The 16095-nt window shown below is 31.3% G+C and overlaps 1 protein-coding gene across 1 annotated transcript in view; it reads right to left on the reverse strand.

The window, feature by feature from the left end:
• The window catches only part of LOC113368346 (inactivation-no-after-potential D protein-like), a 144016-nt gene that overhangs the window by 25436 nt on the left and 102485 nt on the right, over positions 1-16095 (reverse strand). Inside the window, exons 8-12 of the mRNA XM_026609896.1 lie at positions 10318-10491; positions 7018-7225; positions 4810-4931; positions 4033-4191; positions 3835-3972 (exon numbers count right to left, since the gene is read on the reverse strand). Coding sequence (XP_026465681.1) covers positions 3835-3972; positions 4033-4191; positions 4810-4931; positions 7018-7225; positions 10318-10491 — 801 coding nt within the window. The remainder of the gene's footprint in view (positions 1-3834; positions 3973-4032; positions 4192-4809; positions 4932-7017; positions 7226-10317; positions 10492-16095) is intronic.

Below are 16095 nucleotides of genomic sequence, written 5' to 3' on the forward strand. Positions count from 1 at the left end.
GAACGAATATTAAATGTTCAATAGAACAAGGCAGCGCTCAGATTTTTGTAACACAACTTTATTTTATAATTACAAACGTTTCGAGACCATGGTGTGCCCTCATCTTCAGTGTATTTTCAAAAAACATAACATGGTATAAATTTGAGAACCGACACAAATATTTTGCACGACACTTATATAAACATCATTAATGATTTATAATTTTTTCATTTATCTTATTCTTTTCAATAAATTAATCTTTTTTTCAAAATCATCGATTTTTGTATGCGAGCGCTTTCCTTTTTTACATTTTAATGTTACCCATCCTGTCTCCGTGCAGACACTTCAGATTTGTTTCGAATAATTCTGTAACTGTCACAGTTCGGTTAGTGCCGTGTCAAACATTGAATGCAACAATTGTCACTTGTCAATGCAAGGAATAGTTGGTGGTTATATTCAAAAGTTAAAATAGTTTTAATAAAGAAATATAAAGAATGTATAGTAATAAGTAATTGTTTGTTGAAATTACACTGAAGATGAGGCACACCATGGTCTCGAAACGTTTGTAATTATAAAATAAAGTTGTGTTTAAAAATCTGAGTGCTGCTTTGTTCATATTAAACATTTAATATATATATATTATATATATATATATAATATATATATAGTTATGTGTGCTTTGGTTAATATTGTTTTTGCAGAATTTATGAACAATTAGGAACAAGGATAATTTGACAGTTTTTAATATTTCCAAAAATGAACTGTTTAAAGTTACTGAAAATATGAAAATATTGTACAAAAAGTTGAAATTTAATTGGAAAATATCAATGTAAGTAATTAACATAAGAATTTTATATATGCATATATATATATATATATATATATATATATATATATATATATATATATATATATATTATATATATATATATATATATATATATATATGTTTCTGTTTAACACAAGTAGCTATTTATCAACGTTGTGAAAGAAGTGCACTTTATTGAAAAAATATTTTTTACACAAAATTTTTGTATAAATTGTTAATAATTGAATTAGGGTTTTGTACAGTTTATAAAATTTTCTTTGTGATGGTATACATTAATGTATAACTTACCTAATAAAATACATTCATATTTTATTTTCAAAATTATCGTTATTGTTTCTACGCATTTTTATTTAGGCAACATATTGATCTCTAATTTGAACGAATGTTTATTTCGGGAAATGTGTTTACAATTAAACGATCTACAATACTATTTAACACGCTATAACGAACTATAGCAACTTATATACTTCAAAAACTCCTCATAAAAATTTACCATCAAAAGGTCATTTATTCTTTATACTTGAGATAAGCAATGAGGTGTTCTTTTACAATTAAATAAATAATTTTATGAATGTTGTTCTGCGACCAATCACATACTCTCGAAAATGACGTGTGTTTTAGCGCTAATTGTGATTGGCTAATTAATGCTGTTCGTTTTTTTTCGTTTTTCTTCGTCCCTTTTGCATCGTCTATAAATAGGGGGTGCGCAAAGGAATTCTTGGCAGTCGCCGGCCGTGGCCGGCGCCGGTGTCACCTCGGGTGGCACTGAAAGCCCTCGGGGCACCAGACCGGTCGCTCCCTTTGGAGGTGGACTGGACAGGAGCTCCAGGGCCTCCGCCGGAGACTCCCGGCTGCGGAGTCTCCTGGGCTGCGGAGTCTCCCGCGCTGCGGAGTCTCCTGGGCCACGGAGTCTCCTGGGCCACGGAGACTTCCGGCTGCGGAGACTCCCGCGTGCGGAGACTCCCGGGCCACGGAGTCTCCCGGCTGCGGAGACTCCCGGGCCACGGGGGCTCCGATCCCGGAGACTCCCGGGCCACGGAGTCTCCCGCTGCGGAGACTCCCGGGCCACGGGGGCTCCGATCCCGGAGATTCCCGGGCCACGGAGTCTCCCGGCTGCGGAGACTCCCGGCTGCGGAGACTCCCGGCTGCGGAGACTCCCGGACCACGGAGACTGCCGGCCGCGGAGACTTCGTGCTGCGAGGAAGCACATTCAAATTGCATTCTTACGATATTCTAATTCGATTTTCCCGACGCCCAGAGTCTCCGTGGCATGGAGTCTTTGCTTGGCCAGAAATCTCCGCGGCCGGGAATCTCTGCGTGTCCCGGAATCTCCGCGGGAGTCTCCGTGGTCCGGGAGTCTCCGCAGCCGGAAATCTCCGCAGCCGGGAGTCTCCGTGGCCCGGGGTCTCCGGGATCGGAGCCCCCGTGGCCCGGGAGTCTCCGCAGCCGGGAGACTCCGTGGCCCGGGAGTCTCCGCAGCCAGGAGTCTCCGCAGCCAGGAGTCTCCGCAGCCGGGAGTCTCTGTGGCCCGGGAGTCTCCGCAGCTGGGAGTCTCCGCAGCCGGGAGTCTCCGTGGCCCGGGAGTCTCCGCACGCGGTAGTCTCCGCAGCCGGAAGTCTCCGTGGCCCAGGAGACTCCGTGGCCTGGGAGACTCCGCAGCCGGGAGTCTCCGGCGGAGGCCCCGGAGCTCCTGTCCAGTCCACCTCCAAAGGGAGCGACCGGTCTGGTGCCCCGAGGGCTTTCAGTGCCACCCGAGGTGACACCGGCGCCGGCCACGGCCGGCGACTGCCAAGAATTCCTTCGCGCATCCCCTATTTATAGACGATGCAAAAGGGACGAAGAAAAACGAAAAAAAACGAACAGCATTAATTAGCCAATCACAATTAGCGATAAAAATATACGTCATTTTCGAGTACTGTGATTGGTCGCAGAACAACATTCTAAAAATTTGTTAATATACTCCAATTAATATATAAAATTTATTTCTTCAGTAACAAGGATGAAATAAACGAAAGAAGTTTATCAAAGAAGTCTGAGTCTCTCAAGGAATTACAAATAGTATTAGAACTCAACAAACCTTGAATTATAATGAAAAAATAAATAGAAAAGTGGTCAAGGACATTCTGGATCAGTATGTAAACATATATAATGTTAAATATGAAATTAATTGAATGTAAGTGGCACTTTGCTTCAAGGCAAGTTGCATGAAAGGAGTAAATAATCAGCTTAATCGATAAGAATTGTTTTGCGAGCACATTTTTTGACATTTATTTTAATTGTGGAAAAACTTATTTAAGCACATAAATTTATCTTACATAGATGAAAAGCTTATAAAATTTTCTACATAATTGTATTTACGGTTTTTAACTTTCAGTACAAAATCATGACGAAAAAAATCGTCAAACTTTAAATTCGTATAACTTTTTTTAAAATGTGCAAAATTTTTTCCTTATCAATACAAATCGAATGTTTTTTTAATTATTCAAATCGCTTCATCCGTGTTCCCGAAATCGTCGACGAAAATTTGTATCCGAACACACATACATACACGCACACACACACACATACACACACATACATCTATTTTTTCTAAGGTATGCCAAAATGTTCAGAAGGTTTTGAAACGTAAAGATATATAAAAATTTTCATTTTCAAATTTTTTGCTATAACTACAACCTGCCCTACGGGAAGTTAAAAAGATATTAGTAAAACTATATCATAAAATCTATTATATATCTGGGTATTCGACCAGACTTGAAAATCAATTTTTGATATAAATCAGTGATCTATCCTGCAATCTCTCAATGGATACTTCCGTTCATAATAAGTAATTATGACTAATTAATTTACAAGATGATAAATTTAAAACAATCAGACTATACTGATTCAATAACAGTTAATTAATTTTTAAATACAAGCCTAGATTTTTTTTACGAAATTATGATTAATGCAAAATCTACATTCGACTGATCAGGTCGAATTTCAGGAAATCAAGATTCTGGATAGTTTTCTACTCAGTTACTTACGATATCTGAAACATATACACCAGGACTCCCTTTCCTGGATTTTAAACAAATGCCCAAACCTTTTCCAGGTTTCTTTACTAATTGAACATCAATAGTGGTAGTTTCCAGTGGTTGTGATCTGAAGACAACCATTCTCATCTGAAAAATAATAAAACTTTAGCAAAACTAGTAAGATAATTTTGTTTACCAAGCATTTACTTTTGGTAATAACTGCTTTACGGCCAACGAGACCCTTTCGTGTAATAAATCGGGCACCATTTTGACGCTGTTGACTTCTAAAAGTTGATCGCCTGGTTTCAGTCTTCCATCTTTGCCTGCTGGACCGTCTGGGTAAATTTCGTGAACGACCACACCACCCTGAAAAAGAATTATATTTAGATTTGGACAAAAAAAAATATTATTTAGCACTTTATTTCTATCCTATTACACTTGTTAAAGTTTTTCTTAGATACTTATCCTCTGCGCATTTTTCTATTCCTTTTTCAGAACTATGTTCTATTTTTTTGCAAAAAATCTGCGAATGCTTGCTTTTAGCGACAAGATTTTTTTATATAATTTTAATGATGCTAATCTCCTGCATGCAATTTTAGCTCATTTTATTTTATTGATATTTATTTGAGAAATGTAGCAAGTTCGGGTTAGTAAGCCTAGGTAAATAGGGCTTTTTGTTAGTAAAACATACGCCCTCAATTAAAAAATATATCAAATAAGGTATCTTTGGCACTAGTTTCATAATGTTTATTGAGCTGCTGCATGATAATTTCACTCATTTTAAATGAGATAAAGTTCGCTTTTAATATGTTTCACAATATACTTCAATTAGTGTTGTTTAAATAAGCTACGTTTGATTTCTTATATATATTTTTTGATATTCGGGTTATTTCTCATGTTTATACTGTGTAAATTCCAAGAAAAATAAATAACATAAAATGAATTAAAGATAAATAAGATTAGAAAGTGCTTAGAAGTACTTACGGTAACTTGTGTATCTTTCCCGCCGGCCACTACAATCCCCAGAGCTTTTCCTTCTGTGTGTATTTCGATGTAGGTCTCCTTGCAAGGCTCGATGGGACAAGTGGCAGGGTCTACTATAGGATCTGCGGAAAATTGAAAGAGGAAAAATCAGAATCAAGGAAAATGAAAACCAATATTTGCAATATTTATTTCAAACATAATGAGTTTGAAACAAATTGAACGTGGATTCGCAAATCTTCAAGGCGAGAGTTTAAGAGACAAATCAAAAATAAAGAAGAAGTAAGAGACATATCAATATTCATTTCTAATAAGATTTGTCTCATTGAGAACAAATAGATATTAAAATAATGCATATGAAAATTGTGACGATTACTAGAAGTCTCAAATAATTAGCATATTAAATATCATATTTATTTAAATATACTAGCTAATTAAATATGTTACATATTGTAGATTATTGTGAGGGTGTTATACCATGGAGTGGTAACACATAAATATATCGTCAACAATATGTATATTAATCAATCTAGTGAAATTAATGTAATAAATATAAAAATATAAAAATATGTGTTAAATATTATTTCGATAATTTTGATCGTGAAAATTCACAAAGTTAGTCAAAGGAATTTTCCAGTAGAAAATTCCCACTCTTCATATTAGCAATTATATTTATTTTTAAATAATTTTGTAACTGTTCTAGTTATTCATATAATTTATTTTTGTTTAACATTCTTTTAATGCTATGAATATTTTACTAATTAGTAAATATTTCCCACTAATGCAACCAAAACATATTTTCAATTTTTGCACGTTCAGAGCTTGTTTACAGAATAGTTTTTATATGTTTTATGGGTTTGTTAATCTTTAAATATTTTATTTTATAATAGTGATTAATTTGGTCAAGTTGCTTAATAAAACTAACCAAAATTTATATATTCGGTATGAGTACTTTATATTATCAATTTATATCCATTTATATCCAATCCATTACATTACAATGCCTTATAAAAGTAGCCTTATAAGCTTAAAGATTATATTCAAACAAATATTAAAAATTATTTCGAGAATTTTGATACTTAAACTAGAACAAAATTAGGCAAAAATATTTCTCACTTTTCATATTTTTAATTCTAAAGATGTTTGAGAAATTGTTCTAATTAGAATTAGTAAAGATTATCCACATATCAATGAAGAAAAACGTTAATCGAGAAGTGCCTACAAACAAGTTTTCTAAATTTTTTCAATTTTCCTTTCATTTCGGAAGTCTTACTCGCCGTTCACATAGTTTAAAATACAAATATATGATATATGAAAGACAATTCAATTCTTAATGCTAATTCTTGACCATTTATGAAACATTTCAACTGTTAATGAGAAACTGAATATCTAAATATTGTCACATTTATCACGTTACGTCGCAAACGGTTAGACCTGATACTTGCTTGAAAAAACGATGCGCAATAATATTTTCCAAAACATATAGGGTGGCCCATTTAAAAATTGGAATTTATCGATAGCAACTTACCTGTAGGCCACACCGTGCGGAATTAGAAGTTGCGATATATAGGAAAAAAACTAAGAATCTTAAGACCTTTCTAACGATGTATAATACTTTATATGTTTTCTTTACAGAAATATCAAATCGTGAGGAGTGTTGCTCTAACCTAACCGCACTTTGCATTTTGACACGTTAACATTCGCACAGATTGCTCTATACTATCTAAACTGTAAAAGATACAAAAAAACTTTGTTCGTACGAAAGATGCAGAATAAAATTACGAATAAAATGGTATATAAATGGTTGAGTATGTTCATATAATTTTCTCTAGATTTTCCAGTTTTTCTGAAATTTTACGATAGCAACTTGCCTATAGGCCACACTGTGCGGAATTCTGTGCGGAGTTGCGATATATGAAGAAAAAACTAAGAATTTTGAGACCTCTCTAACGATGTATGATACTTTAAATGTTTTCTCTACATAAATATCTAAACCGTGAGATCACTAGATCACTAGGACCACTAGATGGACCACACGTTACTTTCCATTTTCGCAAGTTCAAAGCTTATTTACAGATTATATATTAACGAATCATATATCTTATAAATTTATCATATGTTCGATAGGCTAGTTAATATTTAAACTATTTATTACAATAATCAGTTTATTATATTATTCTAATCCATAATCTATTTCAATGTCCTAGTTACCCTTACGTATTCTAGCCGGCGATGGTCCAGGTCTGCTGGCCGGTCCGCCCGCCCTGGGCGACTCTTTTTTAACTGCATCAGCTGCAACCGGGGCTTTGAGCGTCGCACCAGACGGTGGCTTCGCCGCATTCGCGTTTTTATCAGGATCGTTTGGGTTGCAAACAGTCAAAACCACTGCTCCTTCAGTTTTCTTCAGAGTAGACGCAGCCTAAATTGTTCAGAGTAGAATTAGACAAAATGAAAATGATATAATTTGGGTTTGGAAAGAATGAAAAAAAATGTCGCAATAATTGGAAAGAAATTTTTTTATAAAGGAACTGGAATTATCTATTTTCTGCTTAAAAATAAAAAAACCGTAAGTTGTCTGAATATGTTGTAAATCGTCTGCCAATATTGTAAATTGTATGATAATGTATGTACATTATTTGAAAATTTTGTAAGTTGTCTAAAAGTGTAGATAGTCTGAAAACATAAATACGTAAAAATATAACAGATTGCTTCAAAATATTGTAAATAATCGGTGAATATTATAAATTGTATCAAAATGTATTTAAATTGTGTGAATATTGTGTAAAAGTGTAGATAGTCAGAAAATGTAAATGTAAAAATATAGCAGATTGTAAATATAAATTGTATGAAAATATTATAAATTGTATGATAATGTTAAAAATTTAAGAAAATCTAAATAGTCTCAAAATGCAAATATCTGAGAATGCTGATTTGCGGTGTGGAAAGTCTAAAAATGTAATCGTCGCAAGTATTGTAAATTGTATGAAAATATTTTAAATTATCTAAAAGTGTAAATATCTGAAAATGTATCAAATTGTCTGAAAATATTGTAAACTGACAGTAAATAACTTGTATGAAAATTATGCTTTTAAAAACTATAAATTGTTTAAAATGGACTTAACTTAACTGGGCAGTAAATATAAGTCGCGTGAAATTTTTGTAAAAACCATGAAAATTGTCTGAAAATGTAAATTTAAAATAAATGTTATAAACTCTATAGATATTGTAGTTTGTGTAATCATGTTGTAGATTGTCTAAAACTGGAGATAGTCCCATATAGAGAAAAATATAAATATCAGAAAATACCGCAAATTGGATGAAAATGTTGTAACTGCTATGAATTGTCTAAAATATAAACATATGAAAATATAGGAAATTTTCTGAAAATATTGTACATTGTATGTAGATTTTTCAAATTGTCAAAAAAAAACAGAATCACCCAAATTGTATATGTCCGAAAATGTTTCAAATTATTCATAAGTCTAGTCTAGGCAGTAAATATAAGTTGTGTAAAAATTTTGTAAATAGCAGGAAAATGTTCAAAATTGTCTAAAAATCTAGTTAGAATGAAGGTTTTTTCTAACACACAAACGTTACATAAATTTGATGAACAATTGCGATTAGATAAAAAATGTAATATGTATTAATATATATATATATATATATATATATATAATCAAATAATCAGCGAATAATCATACATCAGACAAATAACGCACATGCATGAAATACATAATAAACGAAGCTAATTCTAAAGTAAAGAAAAAATGTATTGTGTAATAAGTGAGTATTTTAGGCGTGAATATTATAGGAATTAAACAAAAATAGTTATAAACAGCGTAAACTATTTTACAGTACCTCATATAATATTATATTTTTCAATCAACGCAATATTTGTATACGAGCCGCTGTTTTTTCTTTTATAAAAACCAACCCAGCTAACTTTTTCATGTATGTAATATCCTTGCTCTAATTAGAATATCTGTCAGCATATAAAACCCATGAGCTTATTATTTATTATATTCTTGCGTTTGATATTATTTTATTCAAACTATTTTTGTAGAGATTTTATATAAAAATGTAAAATTTATTATAAATTGTAATATCTATATTAGCGCAGTCCGTTAGAGAATCATCATTAAAAGTTTTCCCATTTAATTATAAGGTTTATGAGGATGGAATTTGAAATTCTGAGAAACTGAGTCATGTAACATAATGAATAGAATATATGACAATATGTATAAACACTAATTAATTAATTAAGTGTTTAGAAATAAATTTATAATATAATGTCGGTCACACAGATTTTATGTGTTTTAACCGCAGCTAAGTAAAATATGAAGGTGAAAATTCTATATATTCACATAGAAATTAGAAAATCTAAATTTCTGAACCGATATCACATTAAATCGCTAGCGTTTAAAATAATTGAATTACATAATTTTAAATAATCTTCTAGGTTACTATATTTGTTAAATTTATATTTCCTAAGAAGTAAAAATAAAGTATTTAAAATTTAATTATTTAAATTGATTCTGATCTTGTAAATTGAGTTTCAGATTGCAAAATATATACAAAATAATATTAAAAAATAGATTTAGAAATGTAAGATTTCATCATGATGCACGTGCTTAATTCAGAAATAAATGATTAATTAAATATTCTTTAATAGTTTAAAGATTAAATATATTCATAGATATTAGTAGAGAAAAGACTGGAAGTTAATTAAAGTTAAAAATAGTAATAAACTAAGACGTTTCTTTTCTAATAACGTTTTTCATTACATAATAGTTAATTTGCATTCAGAGATAAAAGATTCTTTTAAAGATCATGCAAATATATACAGAGTGTCTCAGAACTTAAAGTCGAGCCAAAACTGGGTGAAAGTATTGATCTTAATTGTCAAGAAAATTAATAAAAATTAACCACAATAACTAAAAAATAATCATAACATCACCAAAGCTCTAGGTTGTGCTTAAAGCTCACAATTTTCAAACAACCTAAGATATTTTTTTTTCTAATTTTTTTCGGGGCGGTTAAGGTCAATCCTCTCTACCCAAGTCAAAGCTTGACGTTAACTTCTGGGACACTCTATATATATATATATATATATATATATATATATATACTTTTCATACGTTATAAGGAAAATATCAGTAGAATTTTAAAATGTGATCCTCTAACCTAATTTATGAAGGAGATTTGTTTCTTATATAGATGGAAGATCAGATGAAGAATAATGACTATAGATATATCAATATTAAAAAGTATAATATATAAATAAACAAATAAAAAATTATATCTGTAGTATGTAGATTCAAACATAATTTACAAAGAAATAGATATAAAAAACCATAGACAACCACATGGTTTTTCCAGAAAGATTCGTGTCATAGTTCTGAATATTAGATTCTGTTAGTTCTGATTATTAGAGTTGAAGAGATTTTACCAAATATGATCCATTCATTAACCATTCATAAAAAACAATCATATTTCTGAATCCAGTTTTACCGTTGCATATTCGCATCCCAGAAGTGTGTCTTTGTTGACGGCTAATATCATGTCTCCGACCTGCAGGCCAGCACTCTGTGCAGGAGAACCGTCCTGAATGTCCGAAACGAATATACCATGTCCAACTTCCTGGTGTCGTCCTTCGATGATCATTATGCCAAGACTTTGAGAGCCCTGCACATGTTCGCCATTTGTAACAACACTTACTCAGTCGTAATTGGTATTTGATGAGGGTAAGGAGGATGAGTTTAATATTATTTTGAAATAAATTTTGGAAAACCAGATAATCTTTGTTTTAATTTGTTGATCTTGCGGATATAAGTTGCTGATTTAAAAGTTTCCTGTATCTGAGATTTATTTTTAAGATTTTTGGTCACAATTGTTTTCGATTTTTCAGATGCATTTTCAACCCAGGCTGATTTTCAACATATTTTCCGAAATTATAAAAAGTTCATAAAAACGTGGCCAGAGTATTTCACATAGATAAATCTCTCACGTGAGATTAGGAGCCAATTTTCTTGTAAAATAGACCGTGACATAGCGTAGTTATAGTAACGCGATGTTACCCACCTTTCTTCATATAAGATGGTAGTAAAAATAGTCAAAATGCTATATATTAGCTGTTCAATCAGGTGTTTTACACATTAAACCTAAGTTCAAACATATGTTATAAATGCAAAAAGATGCATTTATGATAATATTCTTTTTTAAAATAGGCGCATTTTCTTGGTTAAGCTTTATATCTAAAACAGCAAGTCCAGCATTTTGACAGTTTCTACTACCATTTTATATGAAGAAAGAAACTTAACGTAGTGTTGCCATAACAAGAATTAGTCCTCAAATTAGTGGTTTCCAACCTTTTTTGCACGGCGCCTCTTGCTCTGTTGGGCAAAAAAAATGTTGGGCCCTCCCTTAATTTTTTCAACAATTTTATTTCATAAATACTCAATTGATATTATCAGACTATAAATTAACATGCAATATTATATAAAAGTATGCATAAAATATAATTATTTTTTTGTTTATCTTTTATATTAATTCAAAATTTTTGGTTCATTTTAGAAAATTTTGGAAAGTGTCGTACGCCCCTCCCCCCTGTAACAGCCAGGCGCTCCACTGAGGGGGCGCGCCCCACAGGTTGGAAACCGCTACCTTAAATACTTAATTGTGAGAGGAGGAATTATTGAAAACATATGTGATGAACCCACAACTTCTCTAGAATATTATTTTTATGATCCTTGGTATTAAAGGTGCTTCTAAAATTATACTTATTTAATATTGAAATATCAGAAATTAATTCTTAACTGATAGAGAATGAATTTATGAAAAAAATGTGTGGTAAATCCAATACTTCTTTAAAACATTTATTATACTCGTATATTCATGTTCATTTGCATGCTTCTTTCATTACTTTTCGAGTACTATTATTCATAAATTAGTGAATAATTTTATGTTCCTATTATAGCTGATATTTTTATTAATTTTTTAGTATTCAAATACGTCAATTAATATATTATTGACATAAAAAAATCTTTTATACAGTTAGCATTATATTGTAATTACTCCTCTCTCAACAGCGGATTCATGATTACATAGCAAGGTCAAAATCTAACAATGGAGTATTGACGTTGTTTTTTATATAAACAAATAAGTCTTCTAATCGTAAGAGTAATCATTTGTGCTTTTATTCAGGCGTATTTGGAAATAATTAAAAAAACAGCCCCCCCCCGGTAAATCTTACAGAATTTTGCTGAAAACGATCAAAACATCCAACAGAATGATACTGTAGGTGTAATCTTTAGAGCGCTTATAATTTGGTATATAAATAATGTTTTATGAAATTAAACCATCCAAATACAGCAAAATGATCTCTTTTGTAATCCATTTTGTCGTCCACTTTGCAAATTAATCAAAATAATTATCCTTTAAAAATAAATCTTCTTAGCAAAGTTATAAAGACTTCTTACCACTCTAAACTTTGCTCATTATGGAAACTTTTAAATCAACTTACGCGCTAAAAACAATTTGTCGAAAAACAGAGTTCGATTATCAATTTAATTTATTTTTCCATTTAGTTGCACATATAATTCATTTATTGATCATCATGTGTCTAAAGCTATGATATCTCTATTCTACTTGCAGCATTATCATAGAATGACATTCTCCATTAGCCATTGTAATCAATTATTCAGTAGATTGCCAATTAAATAATCTATGCAACATACATAACAACACTCGAAACATTACATGCTTCAATACAAAGGCATTCCGGGTTAGAATTGGAAAATTAGACAAGGTAAATTGGTTCTGATTGAAAGTATTCTAATAAGATCATTGAGATTAATTAGATTGTTAGTAGGTAATTCAAATTGTAGAAACTATAAGATTCAACTTTGGTAATTGAAAGTAATTTATATATTTGTTGTAGTTTGTTCATATAAAAAATATAATTAATTCTGGATGCAAATATAACTGTGAAATTCTTTTTTGCAAACCAGCTAATATTTATTTAACTGTTTGTCATGGTTCATTATATTTAAATTTGTATTTCATACTTTATCTGTAATTTTTAGATTCTTTTCAGTATGTAATTTAGCATGGAATTTTAATTATTAAGCATAATAATTTCATGAATTTCAAGTGTTGTTACGTTAATTTGCATGCAATTATTTAATAAACATGTGTTACTGAATATATTAACATCGATTTGGATCAAAAACGTTATTAATCTGCATACATGTTATTGCAAAGTTCTATTATTATTATAGAAGTATTATATTCGGGCCTTCAGGTATCCATAATAGGAATATACAAGTTTGTAAAACAATTACTCAAACCATAAATGACAAGTTTCTATAGAAAATATTTCAAGCAATGAATTCGTTTACGGCGTTTTATCATTCAAGAAGTATTATAAAATATTGAATTTTTGTGTTTTCAGATTTTTTATAAAATTATTATACTAAAGTAGTGTATGAGAAGCCTTAGGGCTTATTTGAGGGCGTCCATTAATCACGTGAGCGAGTTCTTATGAATTTTTGGACCCTTCTGCCCCTTGTTGATATATGGTGATATTTAAAATCACCCCCCTCTCTCACCAAACATCATGTGAATTACTAGTTACGTGAAATGTATATGTGTATAATTTTTAAATTATTTTTGAAAATGTTTAAACTTTTTTAAAAAAATTATTTAAAAAATAAATACACTTGATATTTTACTCTACCCCTCCCTTCCCCATGTGATATTTCGTGATTTCCCCTAGAAACCTCACGTGATTAATGGACGCCCCCTTATAACAGGTAAGTATTAATTACTCTAAATGAGAATTTAAAAAAAATATTTTTTATCCTGTATAATGTTATCATAGGTACTGTCCCCCAATGCAGTAAACAGAAGTGTGCAAACCTGTCATTTTTGACACCCATTGTACCCTCATACAGTTTCAGTTTGCGTTATTATTATTGACTAAGTTTAAATTTTATAAATCTTATTTCATTTCAAATTTATCAATGTGCTACAATTTTTGTAATTTCCAAGTGGTTTAAATAGTCATCTTGATCAATGTGAAAAAATCACACCTGGGGTAAATTGAAACAAATCCTTGGGGCTAGTTGTAACATACAAAAATTATATATAGATTTAAGTGAAGAAGTCGGGTAAATTGTATTATAGGAGACACTATATCCTTTATTTGTATTATAATAAGAAATACACAGGTCGTCAAAATAAAAGAAAGTTGTCTGTATTGGATGCAGCATTTGTTTTCCAATATAGTTTTTACTGCTAAAAAAAAGTCAAAATTAAAGGTAAAAAAATTGAAAAAAAAAATTGAGAAACGACAAACTTTCCAATTTAGTAATCCTTCTGCATAATAATCAAAATTTCATAATCTGTGTCGTTTTCTGGCCCTTTTTATCTTAAATGAATATTTAGTATCAATTAAATGATCTGCAGTATTTTGCAAACATATAGAAACAAGTCAACTTTCCTAAACATAAGTAAAGAATGAAATATAAGAGGTATCTATTTTAGTCGTTTTTAATTAAAAAAGACTGTTGCAGCAAGTCCCTAGTTCTCCTACTTAAAATAGCTATGATTGAATATAATAAAAGCTACTGAATTATACTGAATACTGTCAAAATGTCATGTATTTGCTGTGCAATTTACAAATAAACTGCAACGTCACTCGTATGTTTCGAAGCTGGGTCAGAAAGATCCTATTATCTAAGATCATTTTTGTTTTTTGATATTTGTGCGGTTCCTAGGTTATGTTTTCTACCTGACAACCTGAGAAAAACGCAGGACTGCACAGCAACCATATGGTTTTTGTTAGTATTTAGAACGGAAAGTTCTTCATAACATCACGAATTCGATTGAAATAGTAACCATAAGAAATGGGATTTTCATATATGAGTGTAACAAAGAAAAGAATTCTTTATGAGAAATTGGATTCTACTTCATCCATTTCGCATAGAGTCACTCAAATATTAAGGAAAATAATTGAACAAGACAAAAAATATGGCTTGTTGCCGAATCCCGGGCATTCGCAATCAGAATTATCATATGAAAAATTCACAAGGCGTTATTTTCCACAATGCAATCACCCGGGCGGCGTCGTGTTTGCGCGCCGAGTTTGCCGTTCGCCGTCGTTCTAATCAAGCCGAAGAAAATGTTGCGAGGCGTGTTATGAAAACGCGCTCCACGGAAACTTTGCGAATAAATATTTAAACCGGAGTTTCAGCAAATATTTGTTAGACGATTCTGATTTATGCATTTATTTTCCCAGTGCACAAAGTCAGGTGACGGCGACAGGACAACTGTCCGAAACATCTGCCGCACGCTCTGAATTACCGCGGGGATTTACATACTCAACGCAGAAATTTGCAATGCTCAGGCTTAATTAGAATCGCGAAGGGACTTTCGTTGTTGTAATTGGAATTTAATTATTAATATGAGCAGGATTAATATTCAAATACTTTTTGGACAAAAACACAAGCATAAAAGTATAAAAACGATAATTAAAAACACTGAAAGATGCACAACAAAAATTCAAATCCAAAATAATCTTCATATCTGGCTCTCAGTGAAAGAAACGTTAAACTTAATATTGAACTAGAAAATGAAAAGATTTTTCCAGAACCAAACTTAATGTATTAGGATAAGGAAAAATCAATATTTTTTAACTCATTTGATTTGACTTGAGTGAACCACCATGGACTCTTTAACAAGATTGAAGTAAGTGAAAAACGTGGAAGTTTTGACACGTTTTGATTTGAGTGAAAAAGTATGGATATATCCATGAATGAGTAGAAAATGTGGATGTTTTCCTGAAAAAATCCGAATTTTTAATTTCAAGTTTTCTCGACGTTTTAAGTCATTCTGAATCAAATGAGACCAAATTTGTTTTGACAAAAATGTTAAAAAAATCCACGATTTCAGTGACCTATTCTTAAAAAATATACCAAACTAGTCTTACAAAAAGTGGTTTAATTACAAAAATATAAAAAAAATTGAATTATTCGTACATTGTTTTAGAAAATACTTCTTGTACGTATTAGAAGTGTGTTTGTAATTGAAAATGTGTAATGAGAAAATTATAAAAAATTGAATAATCTGGAATAGTTAATTCGCATTAAATCGCCCTACAGCAACTGGGTGGTATACTTATAAATCACTCATGTTGATTAAGTCAATTAGTTACATATGTCGGAAAGTTCATGCAACTTGCCTTAAGGCATAGTGTCACTTACAACTAGTTACAAATACAGGGTTTTG

The sequence above is a fragment of the Ctenocephalides felis genome, unplaced genomic scaffold, assembly GCF_003426905.1.
Source record: "Ctenocephalides felis isolate EL2017-DRISC unplaced genomic scaffold, ASM342690v1 CF-g0.4_SCAFFOLD_01170, whole genome shotgun sequence".
Lineage (NCBI taxonomy): Eukaryota > Metazoa > Arthropoda > Insecta > Siphonaptera > Pulicidae > Ctenocephalides > Ctenocephalides felis.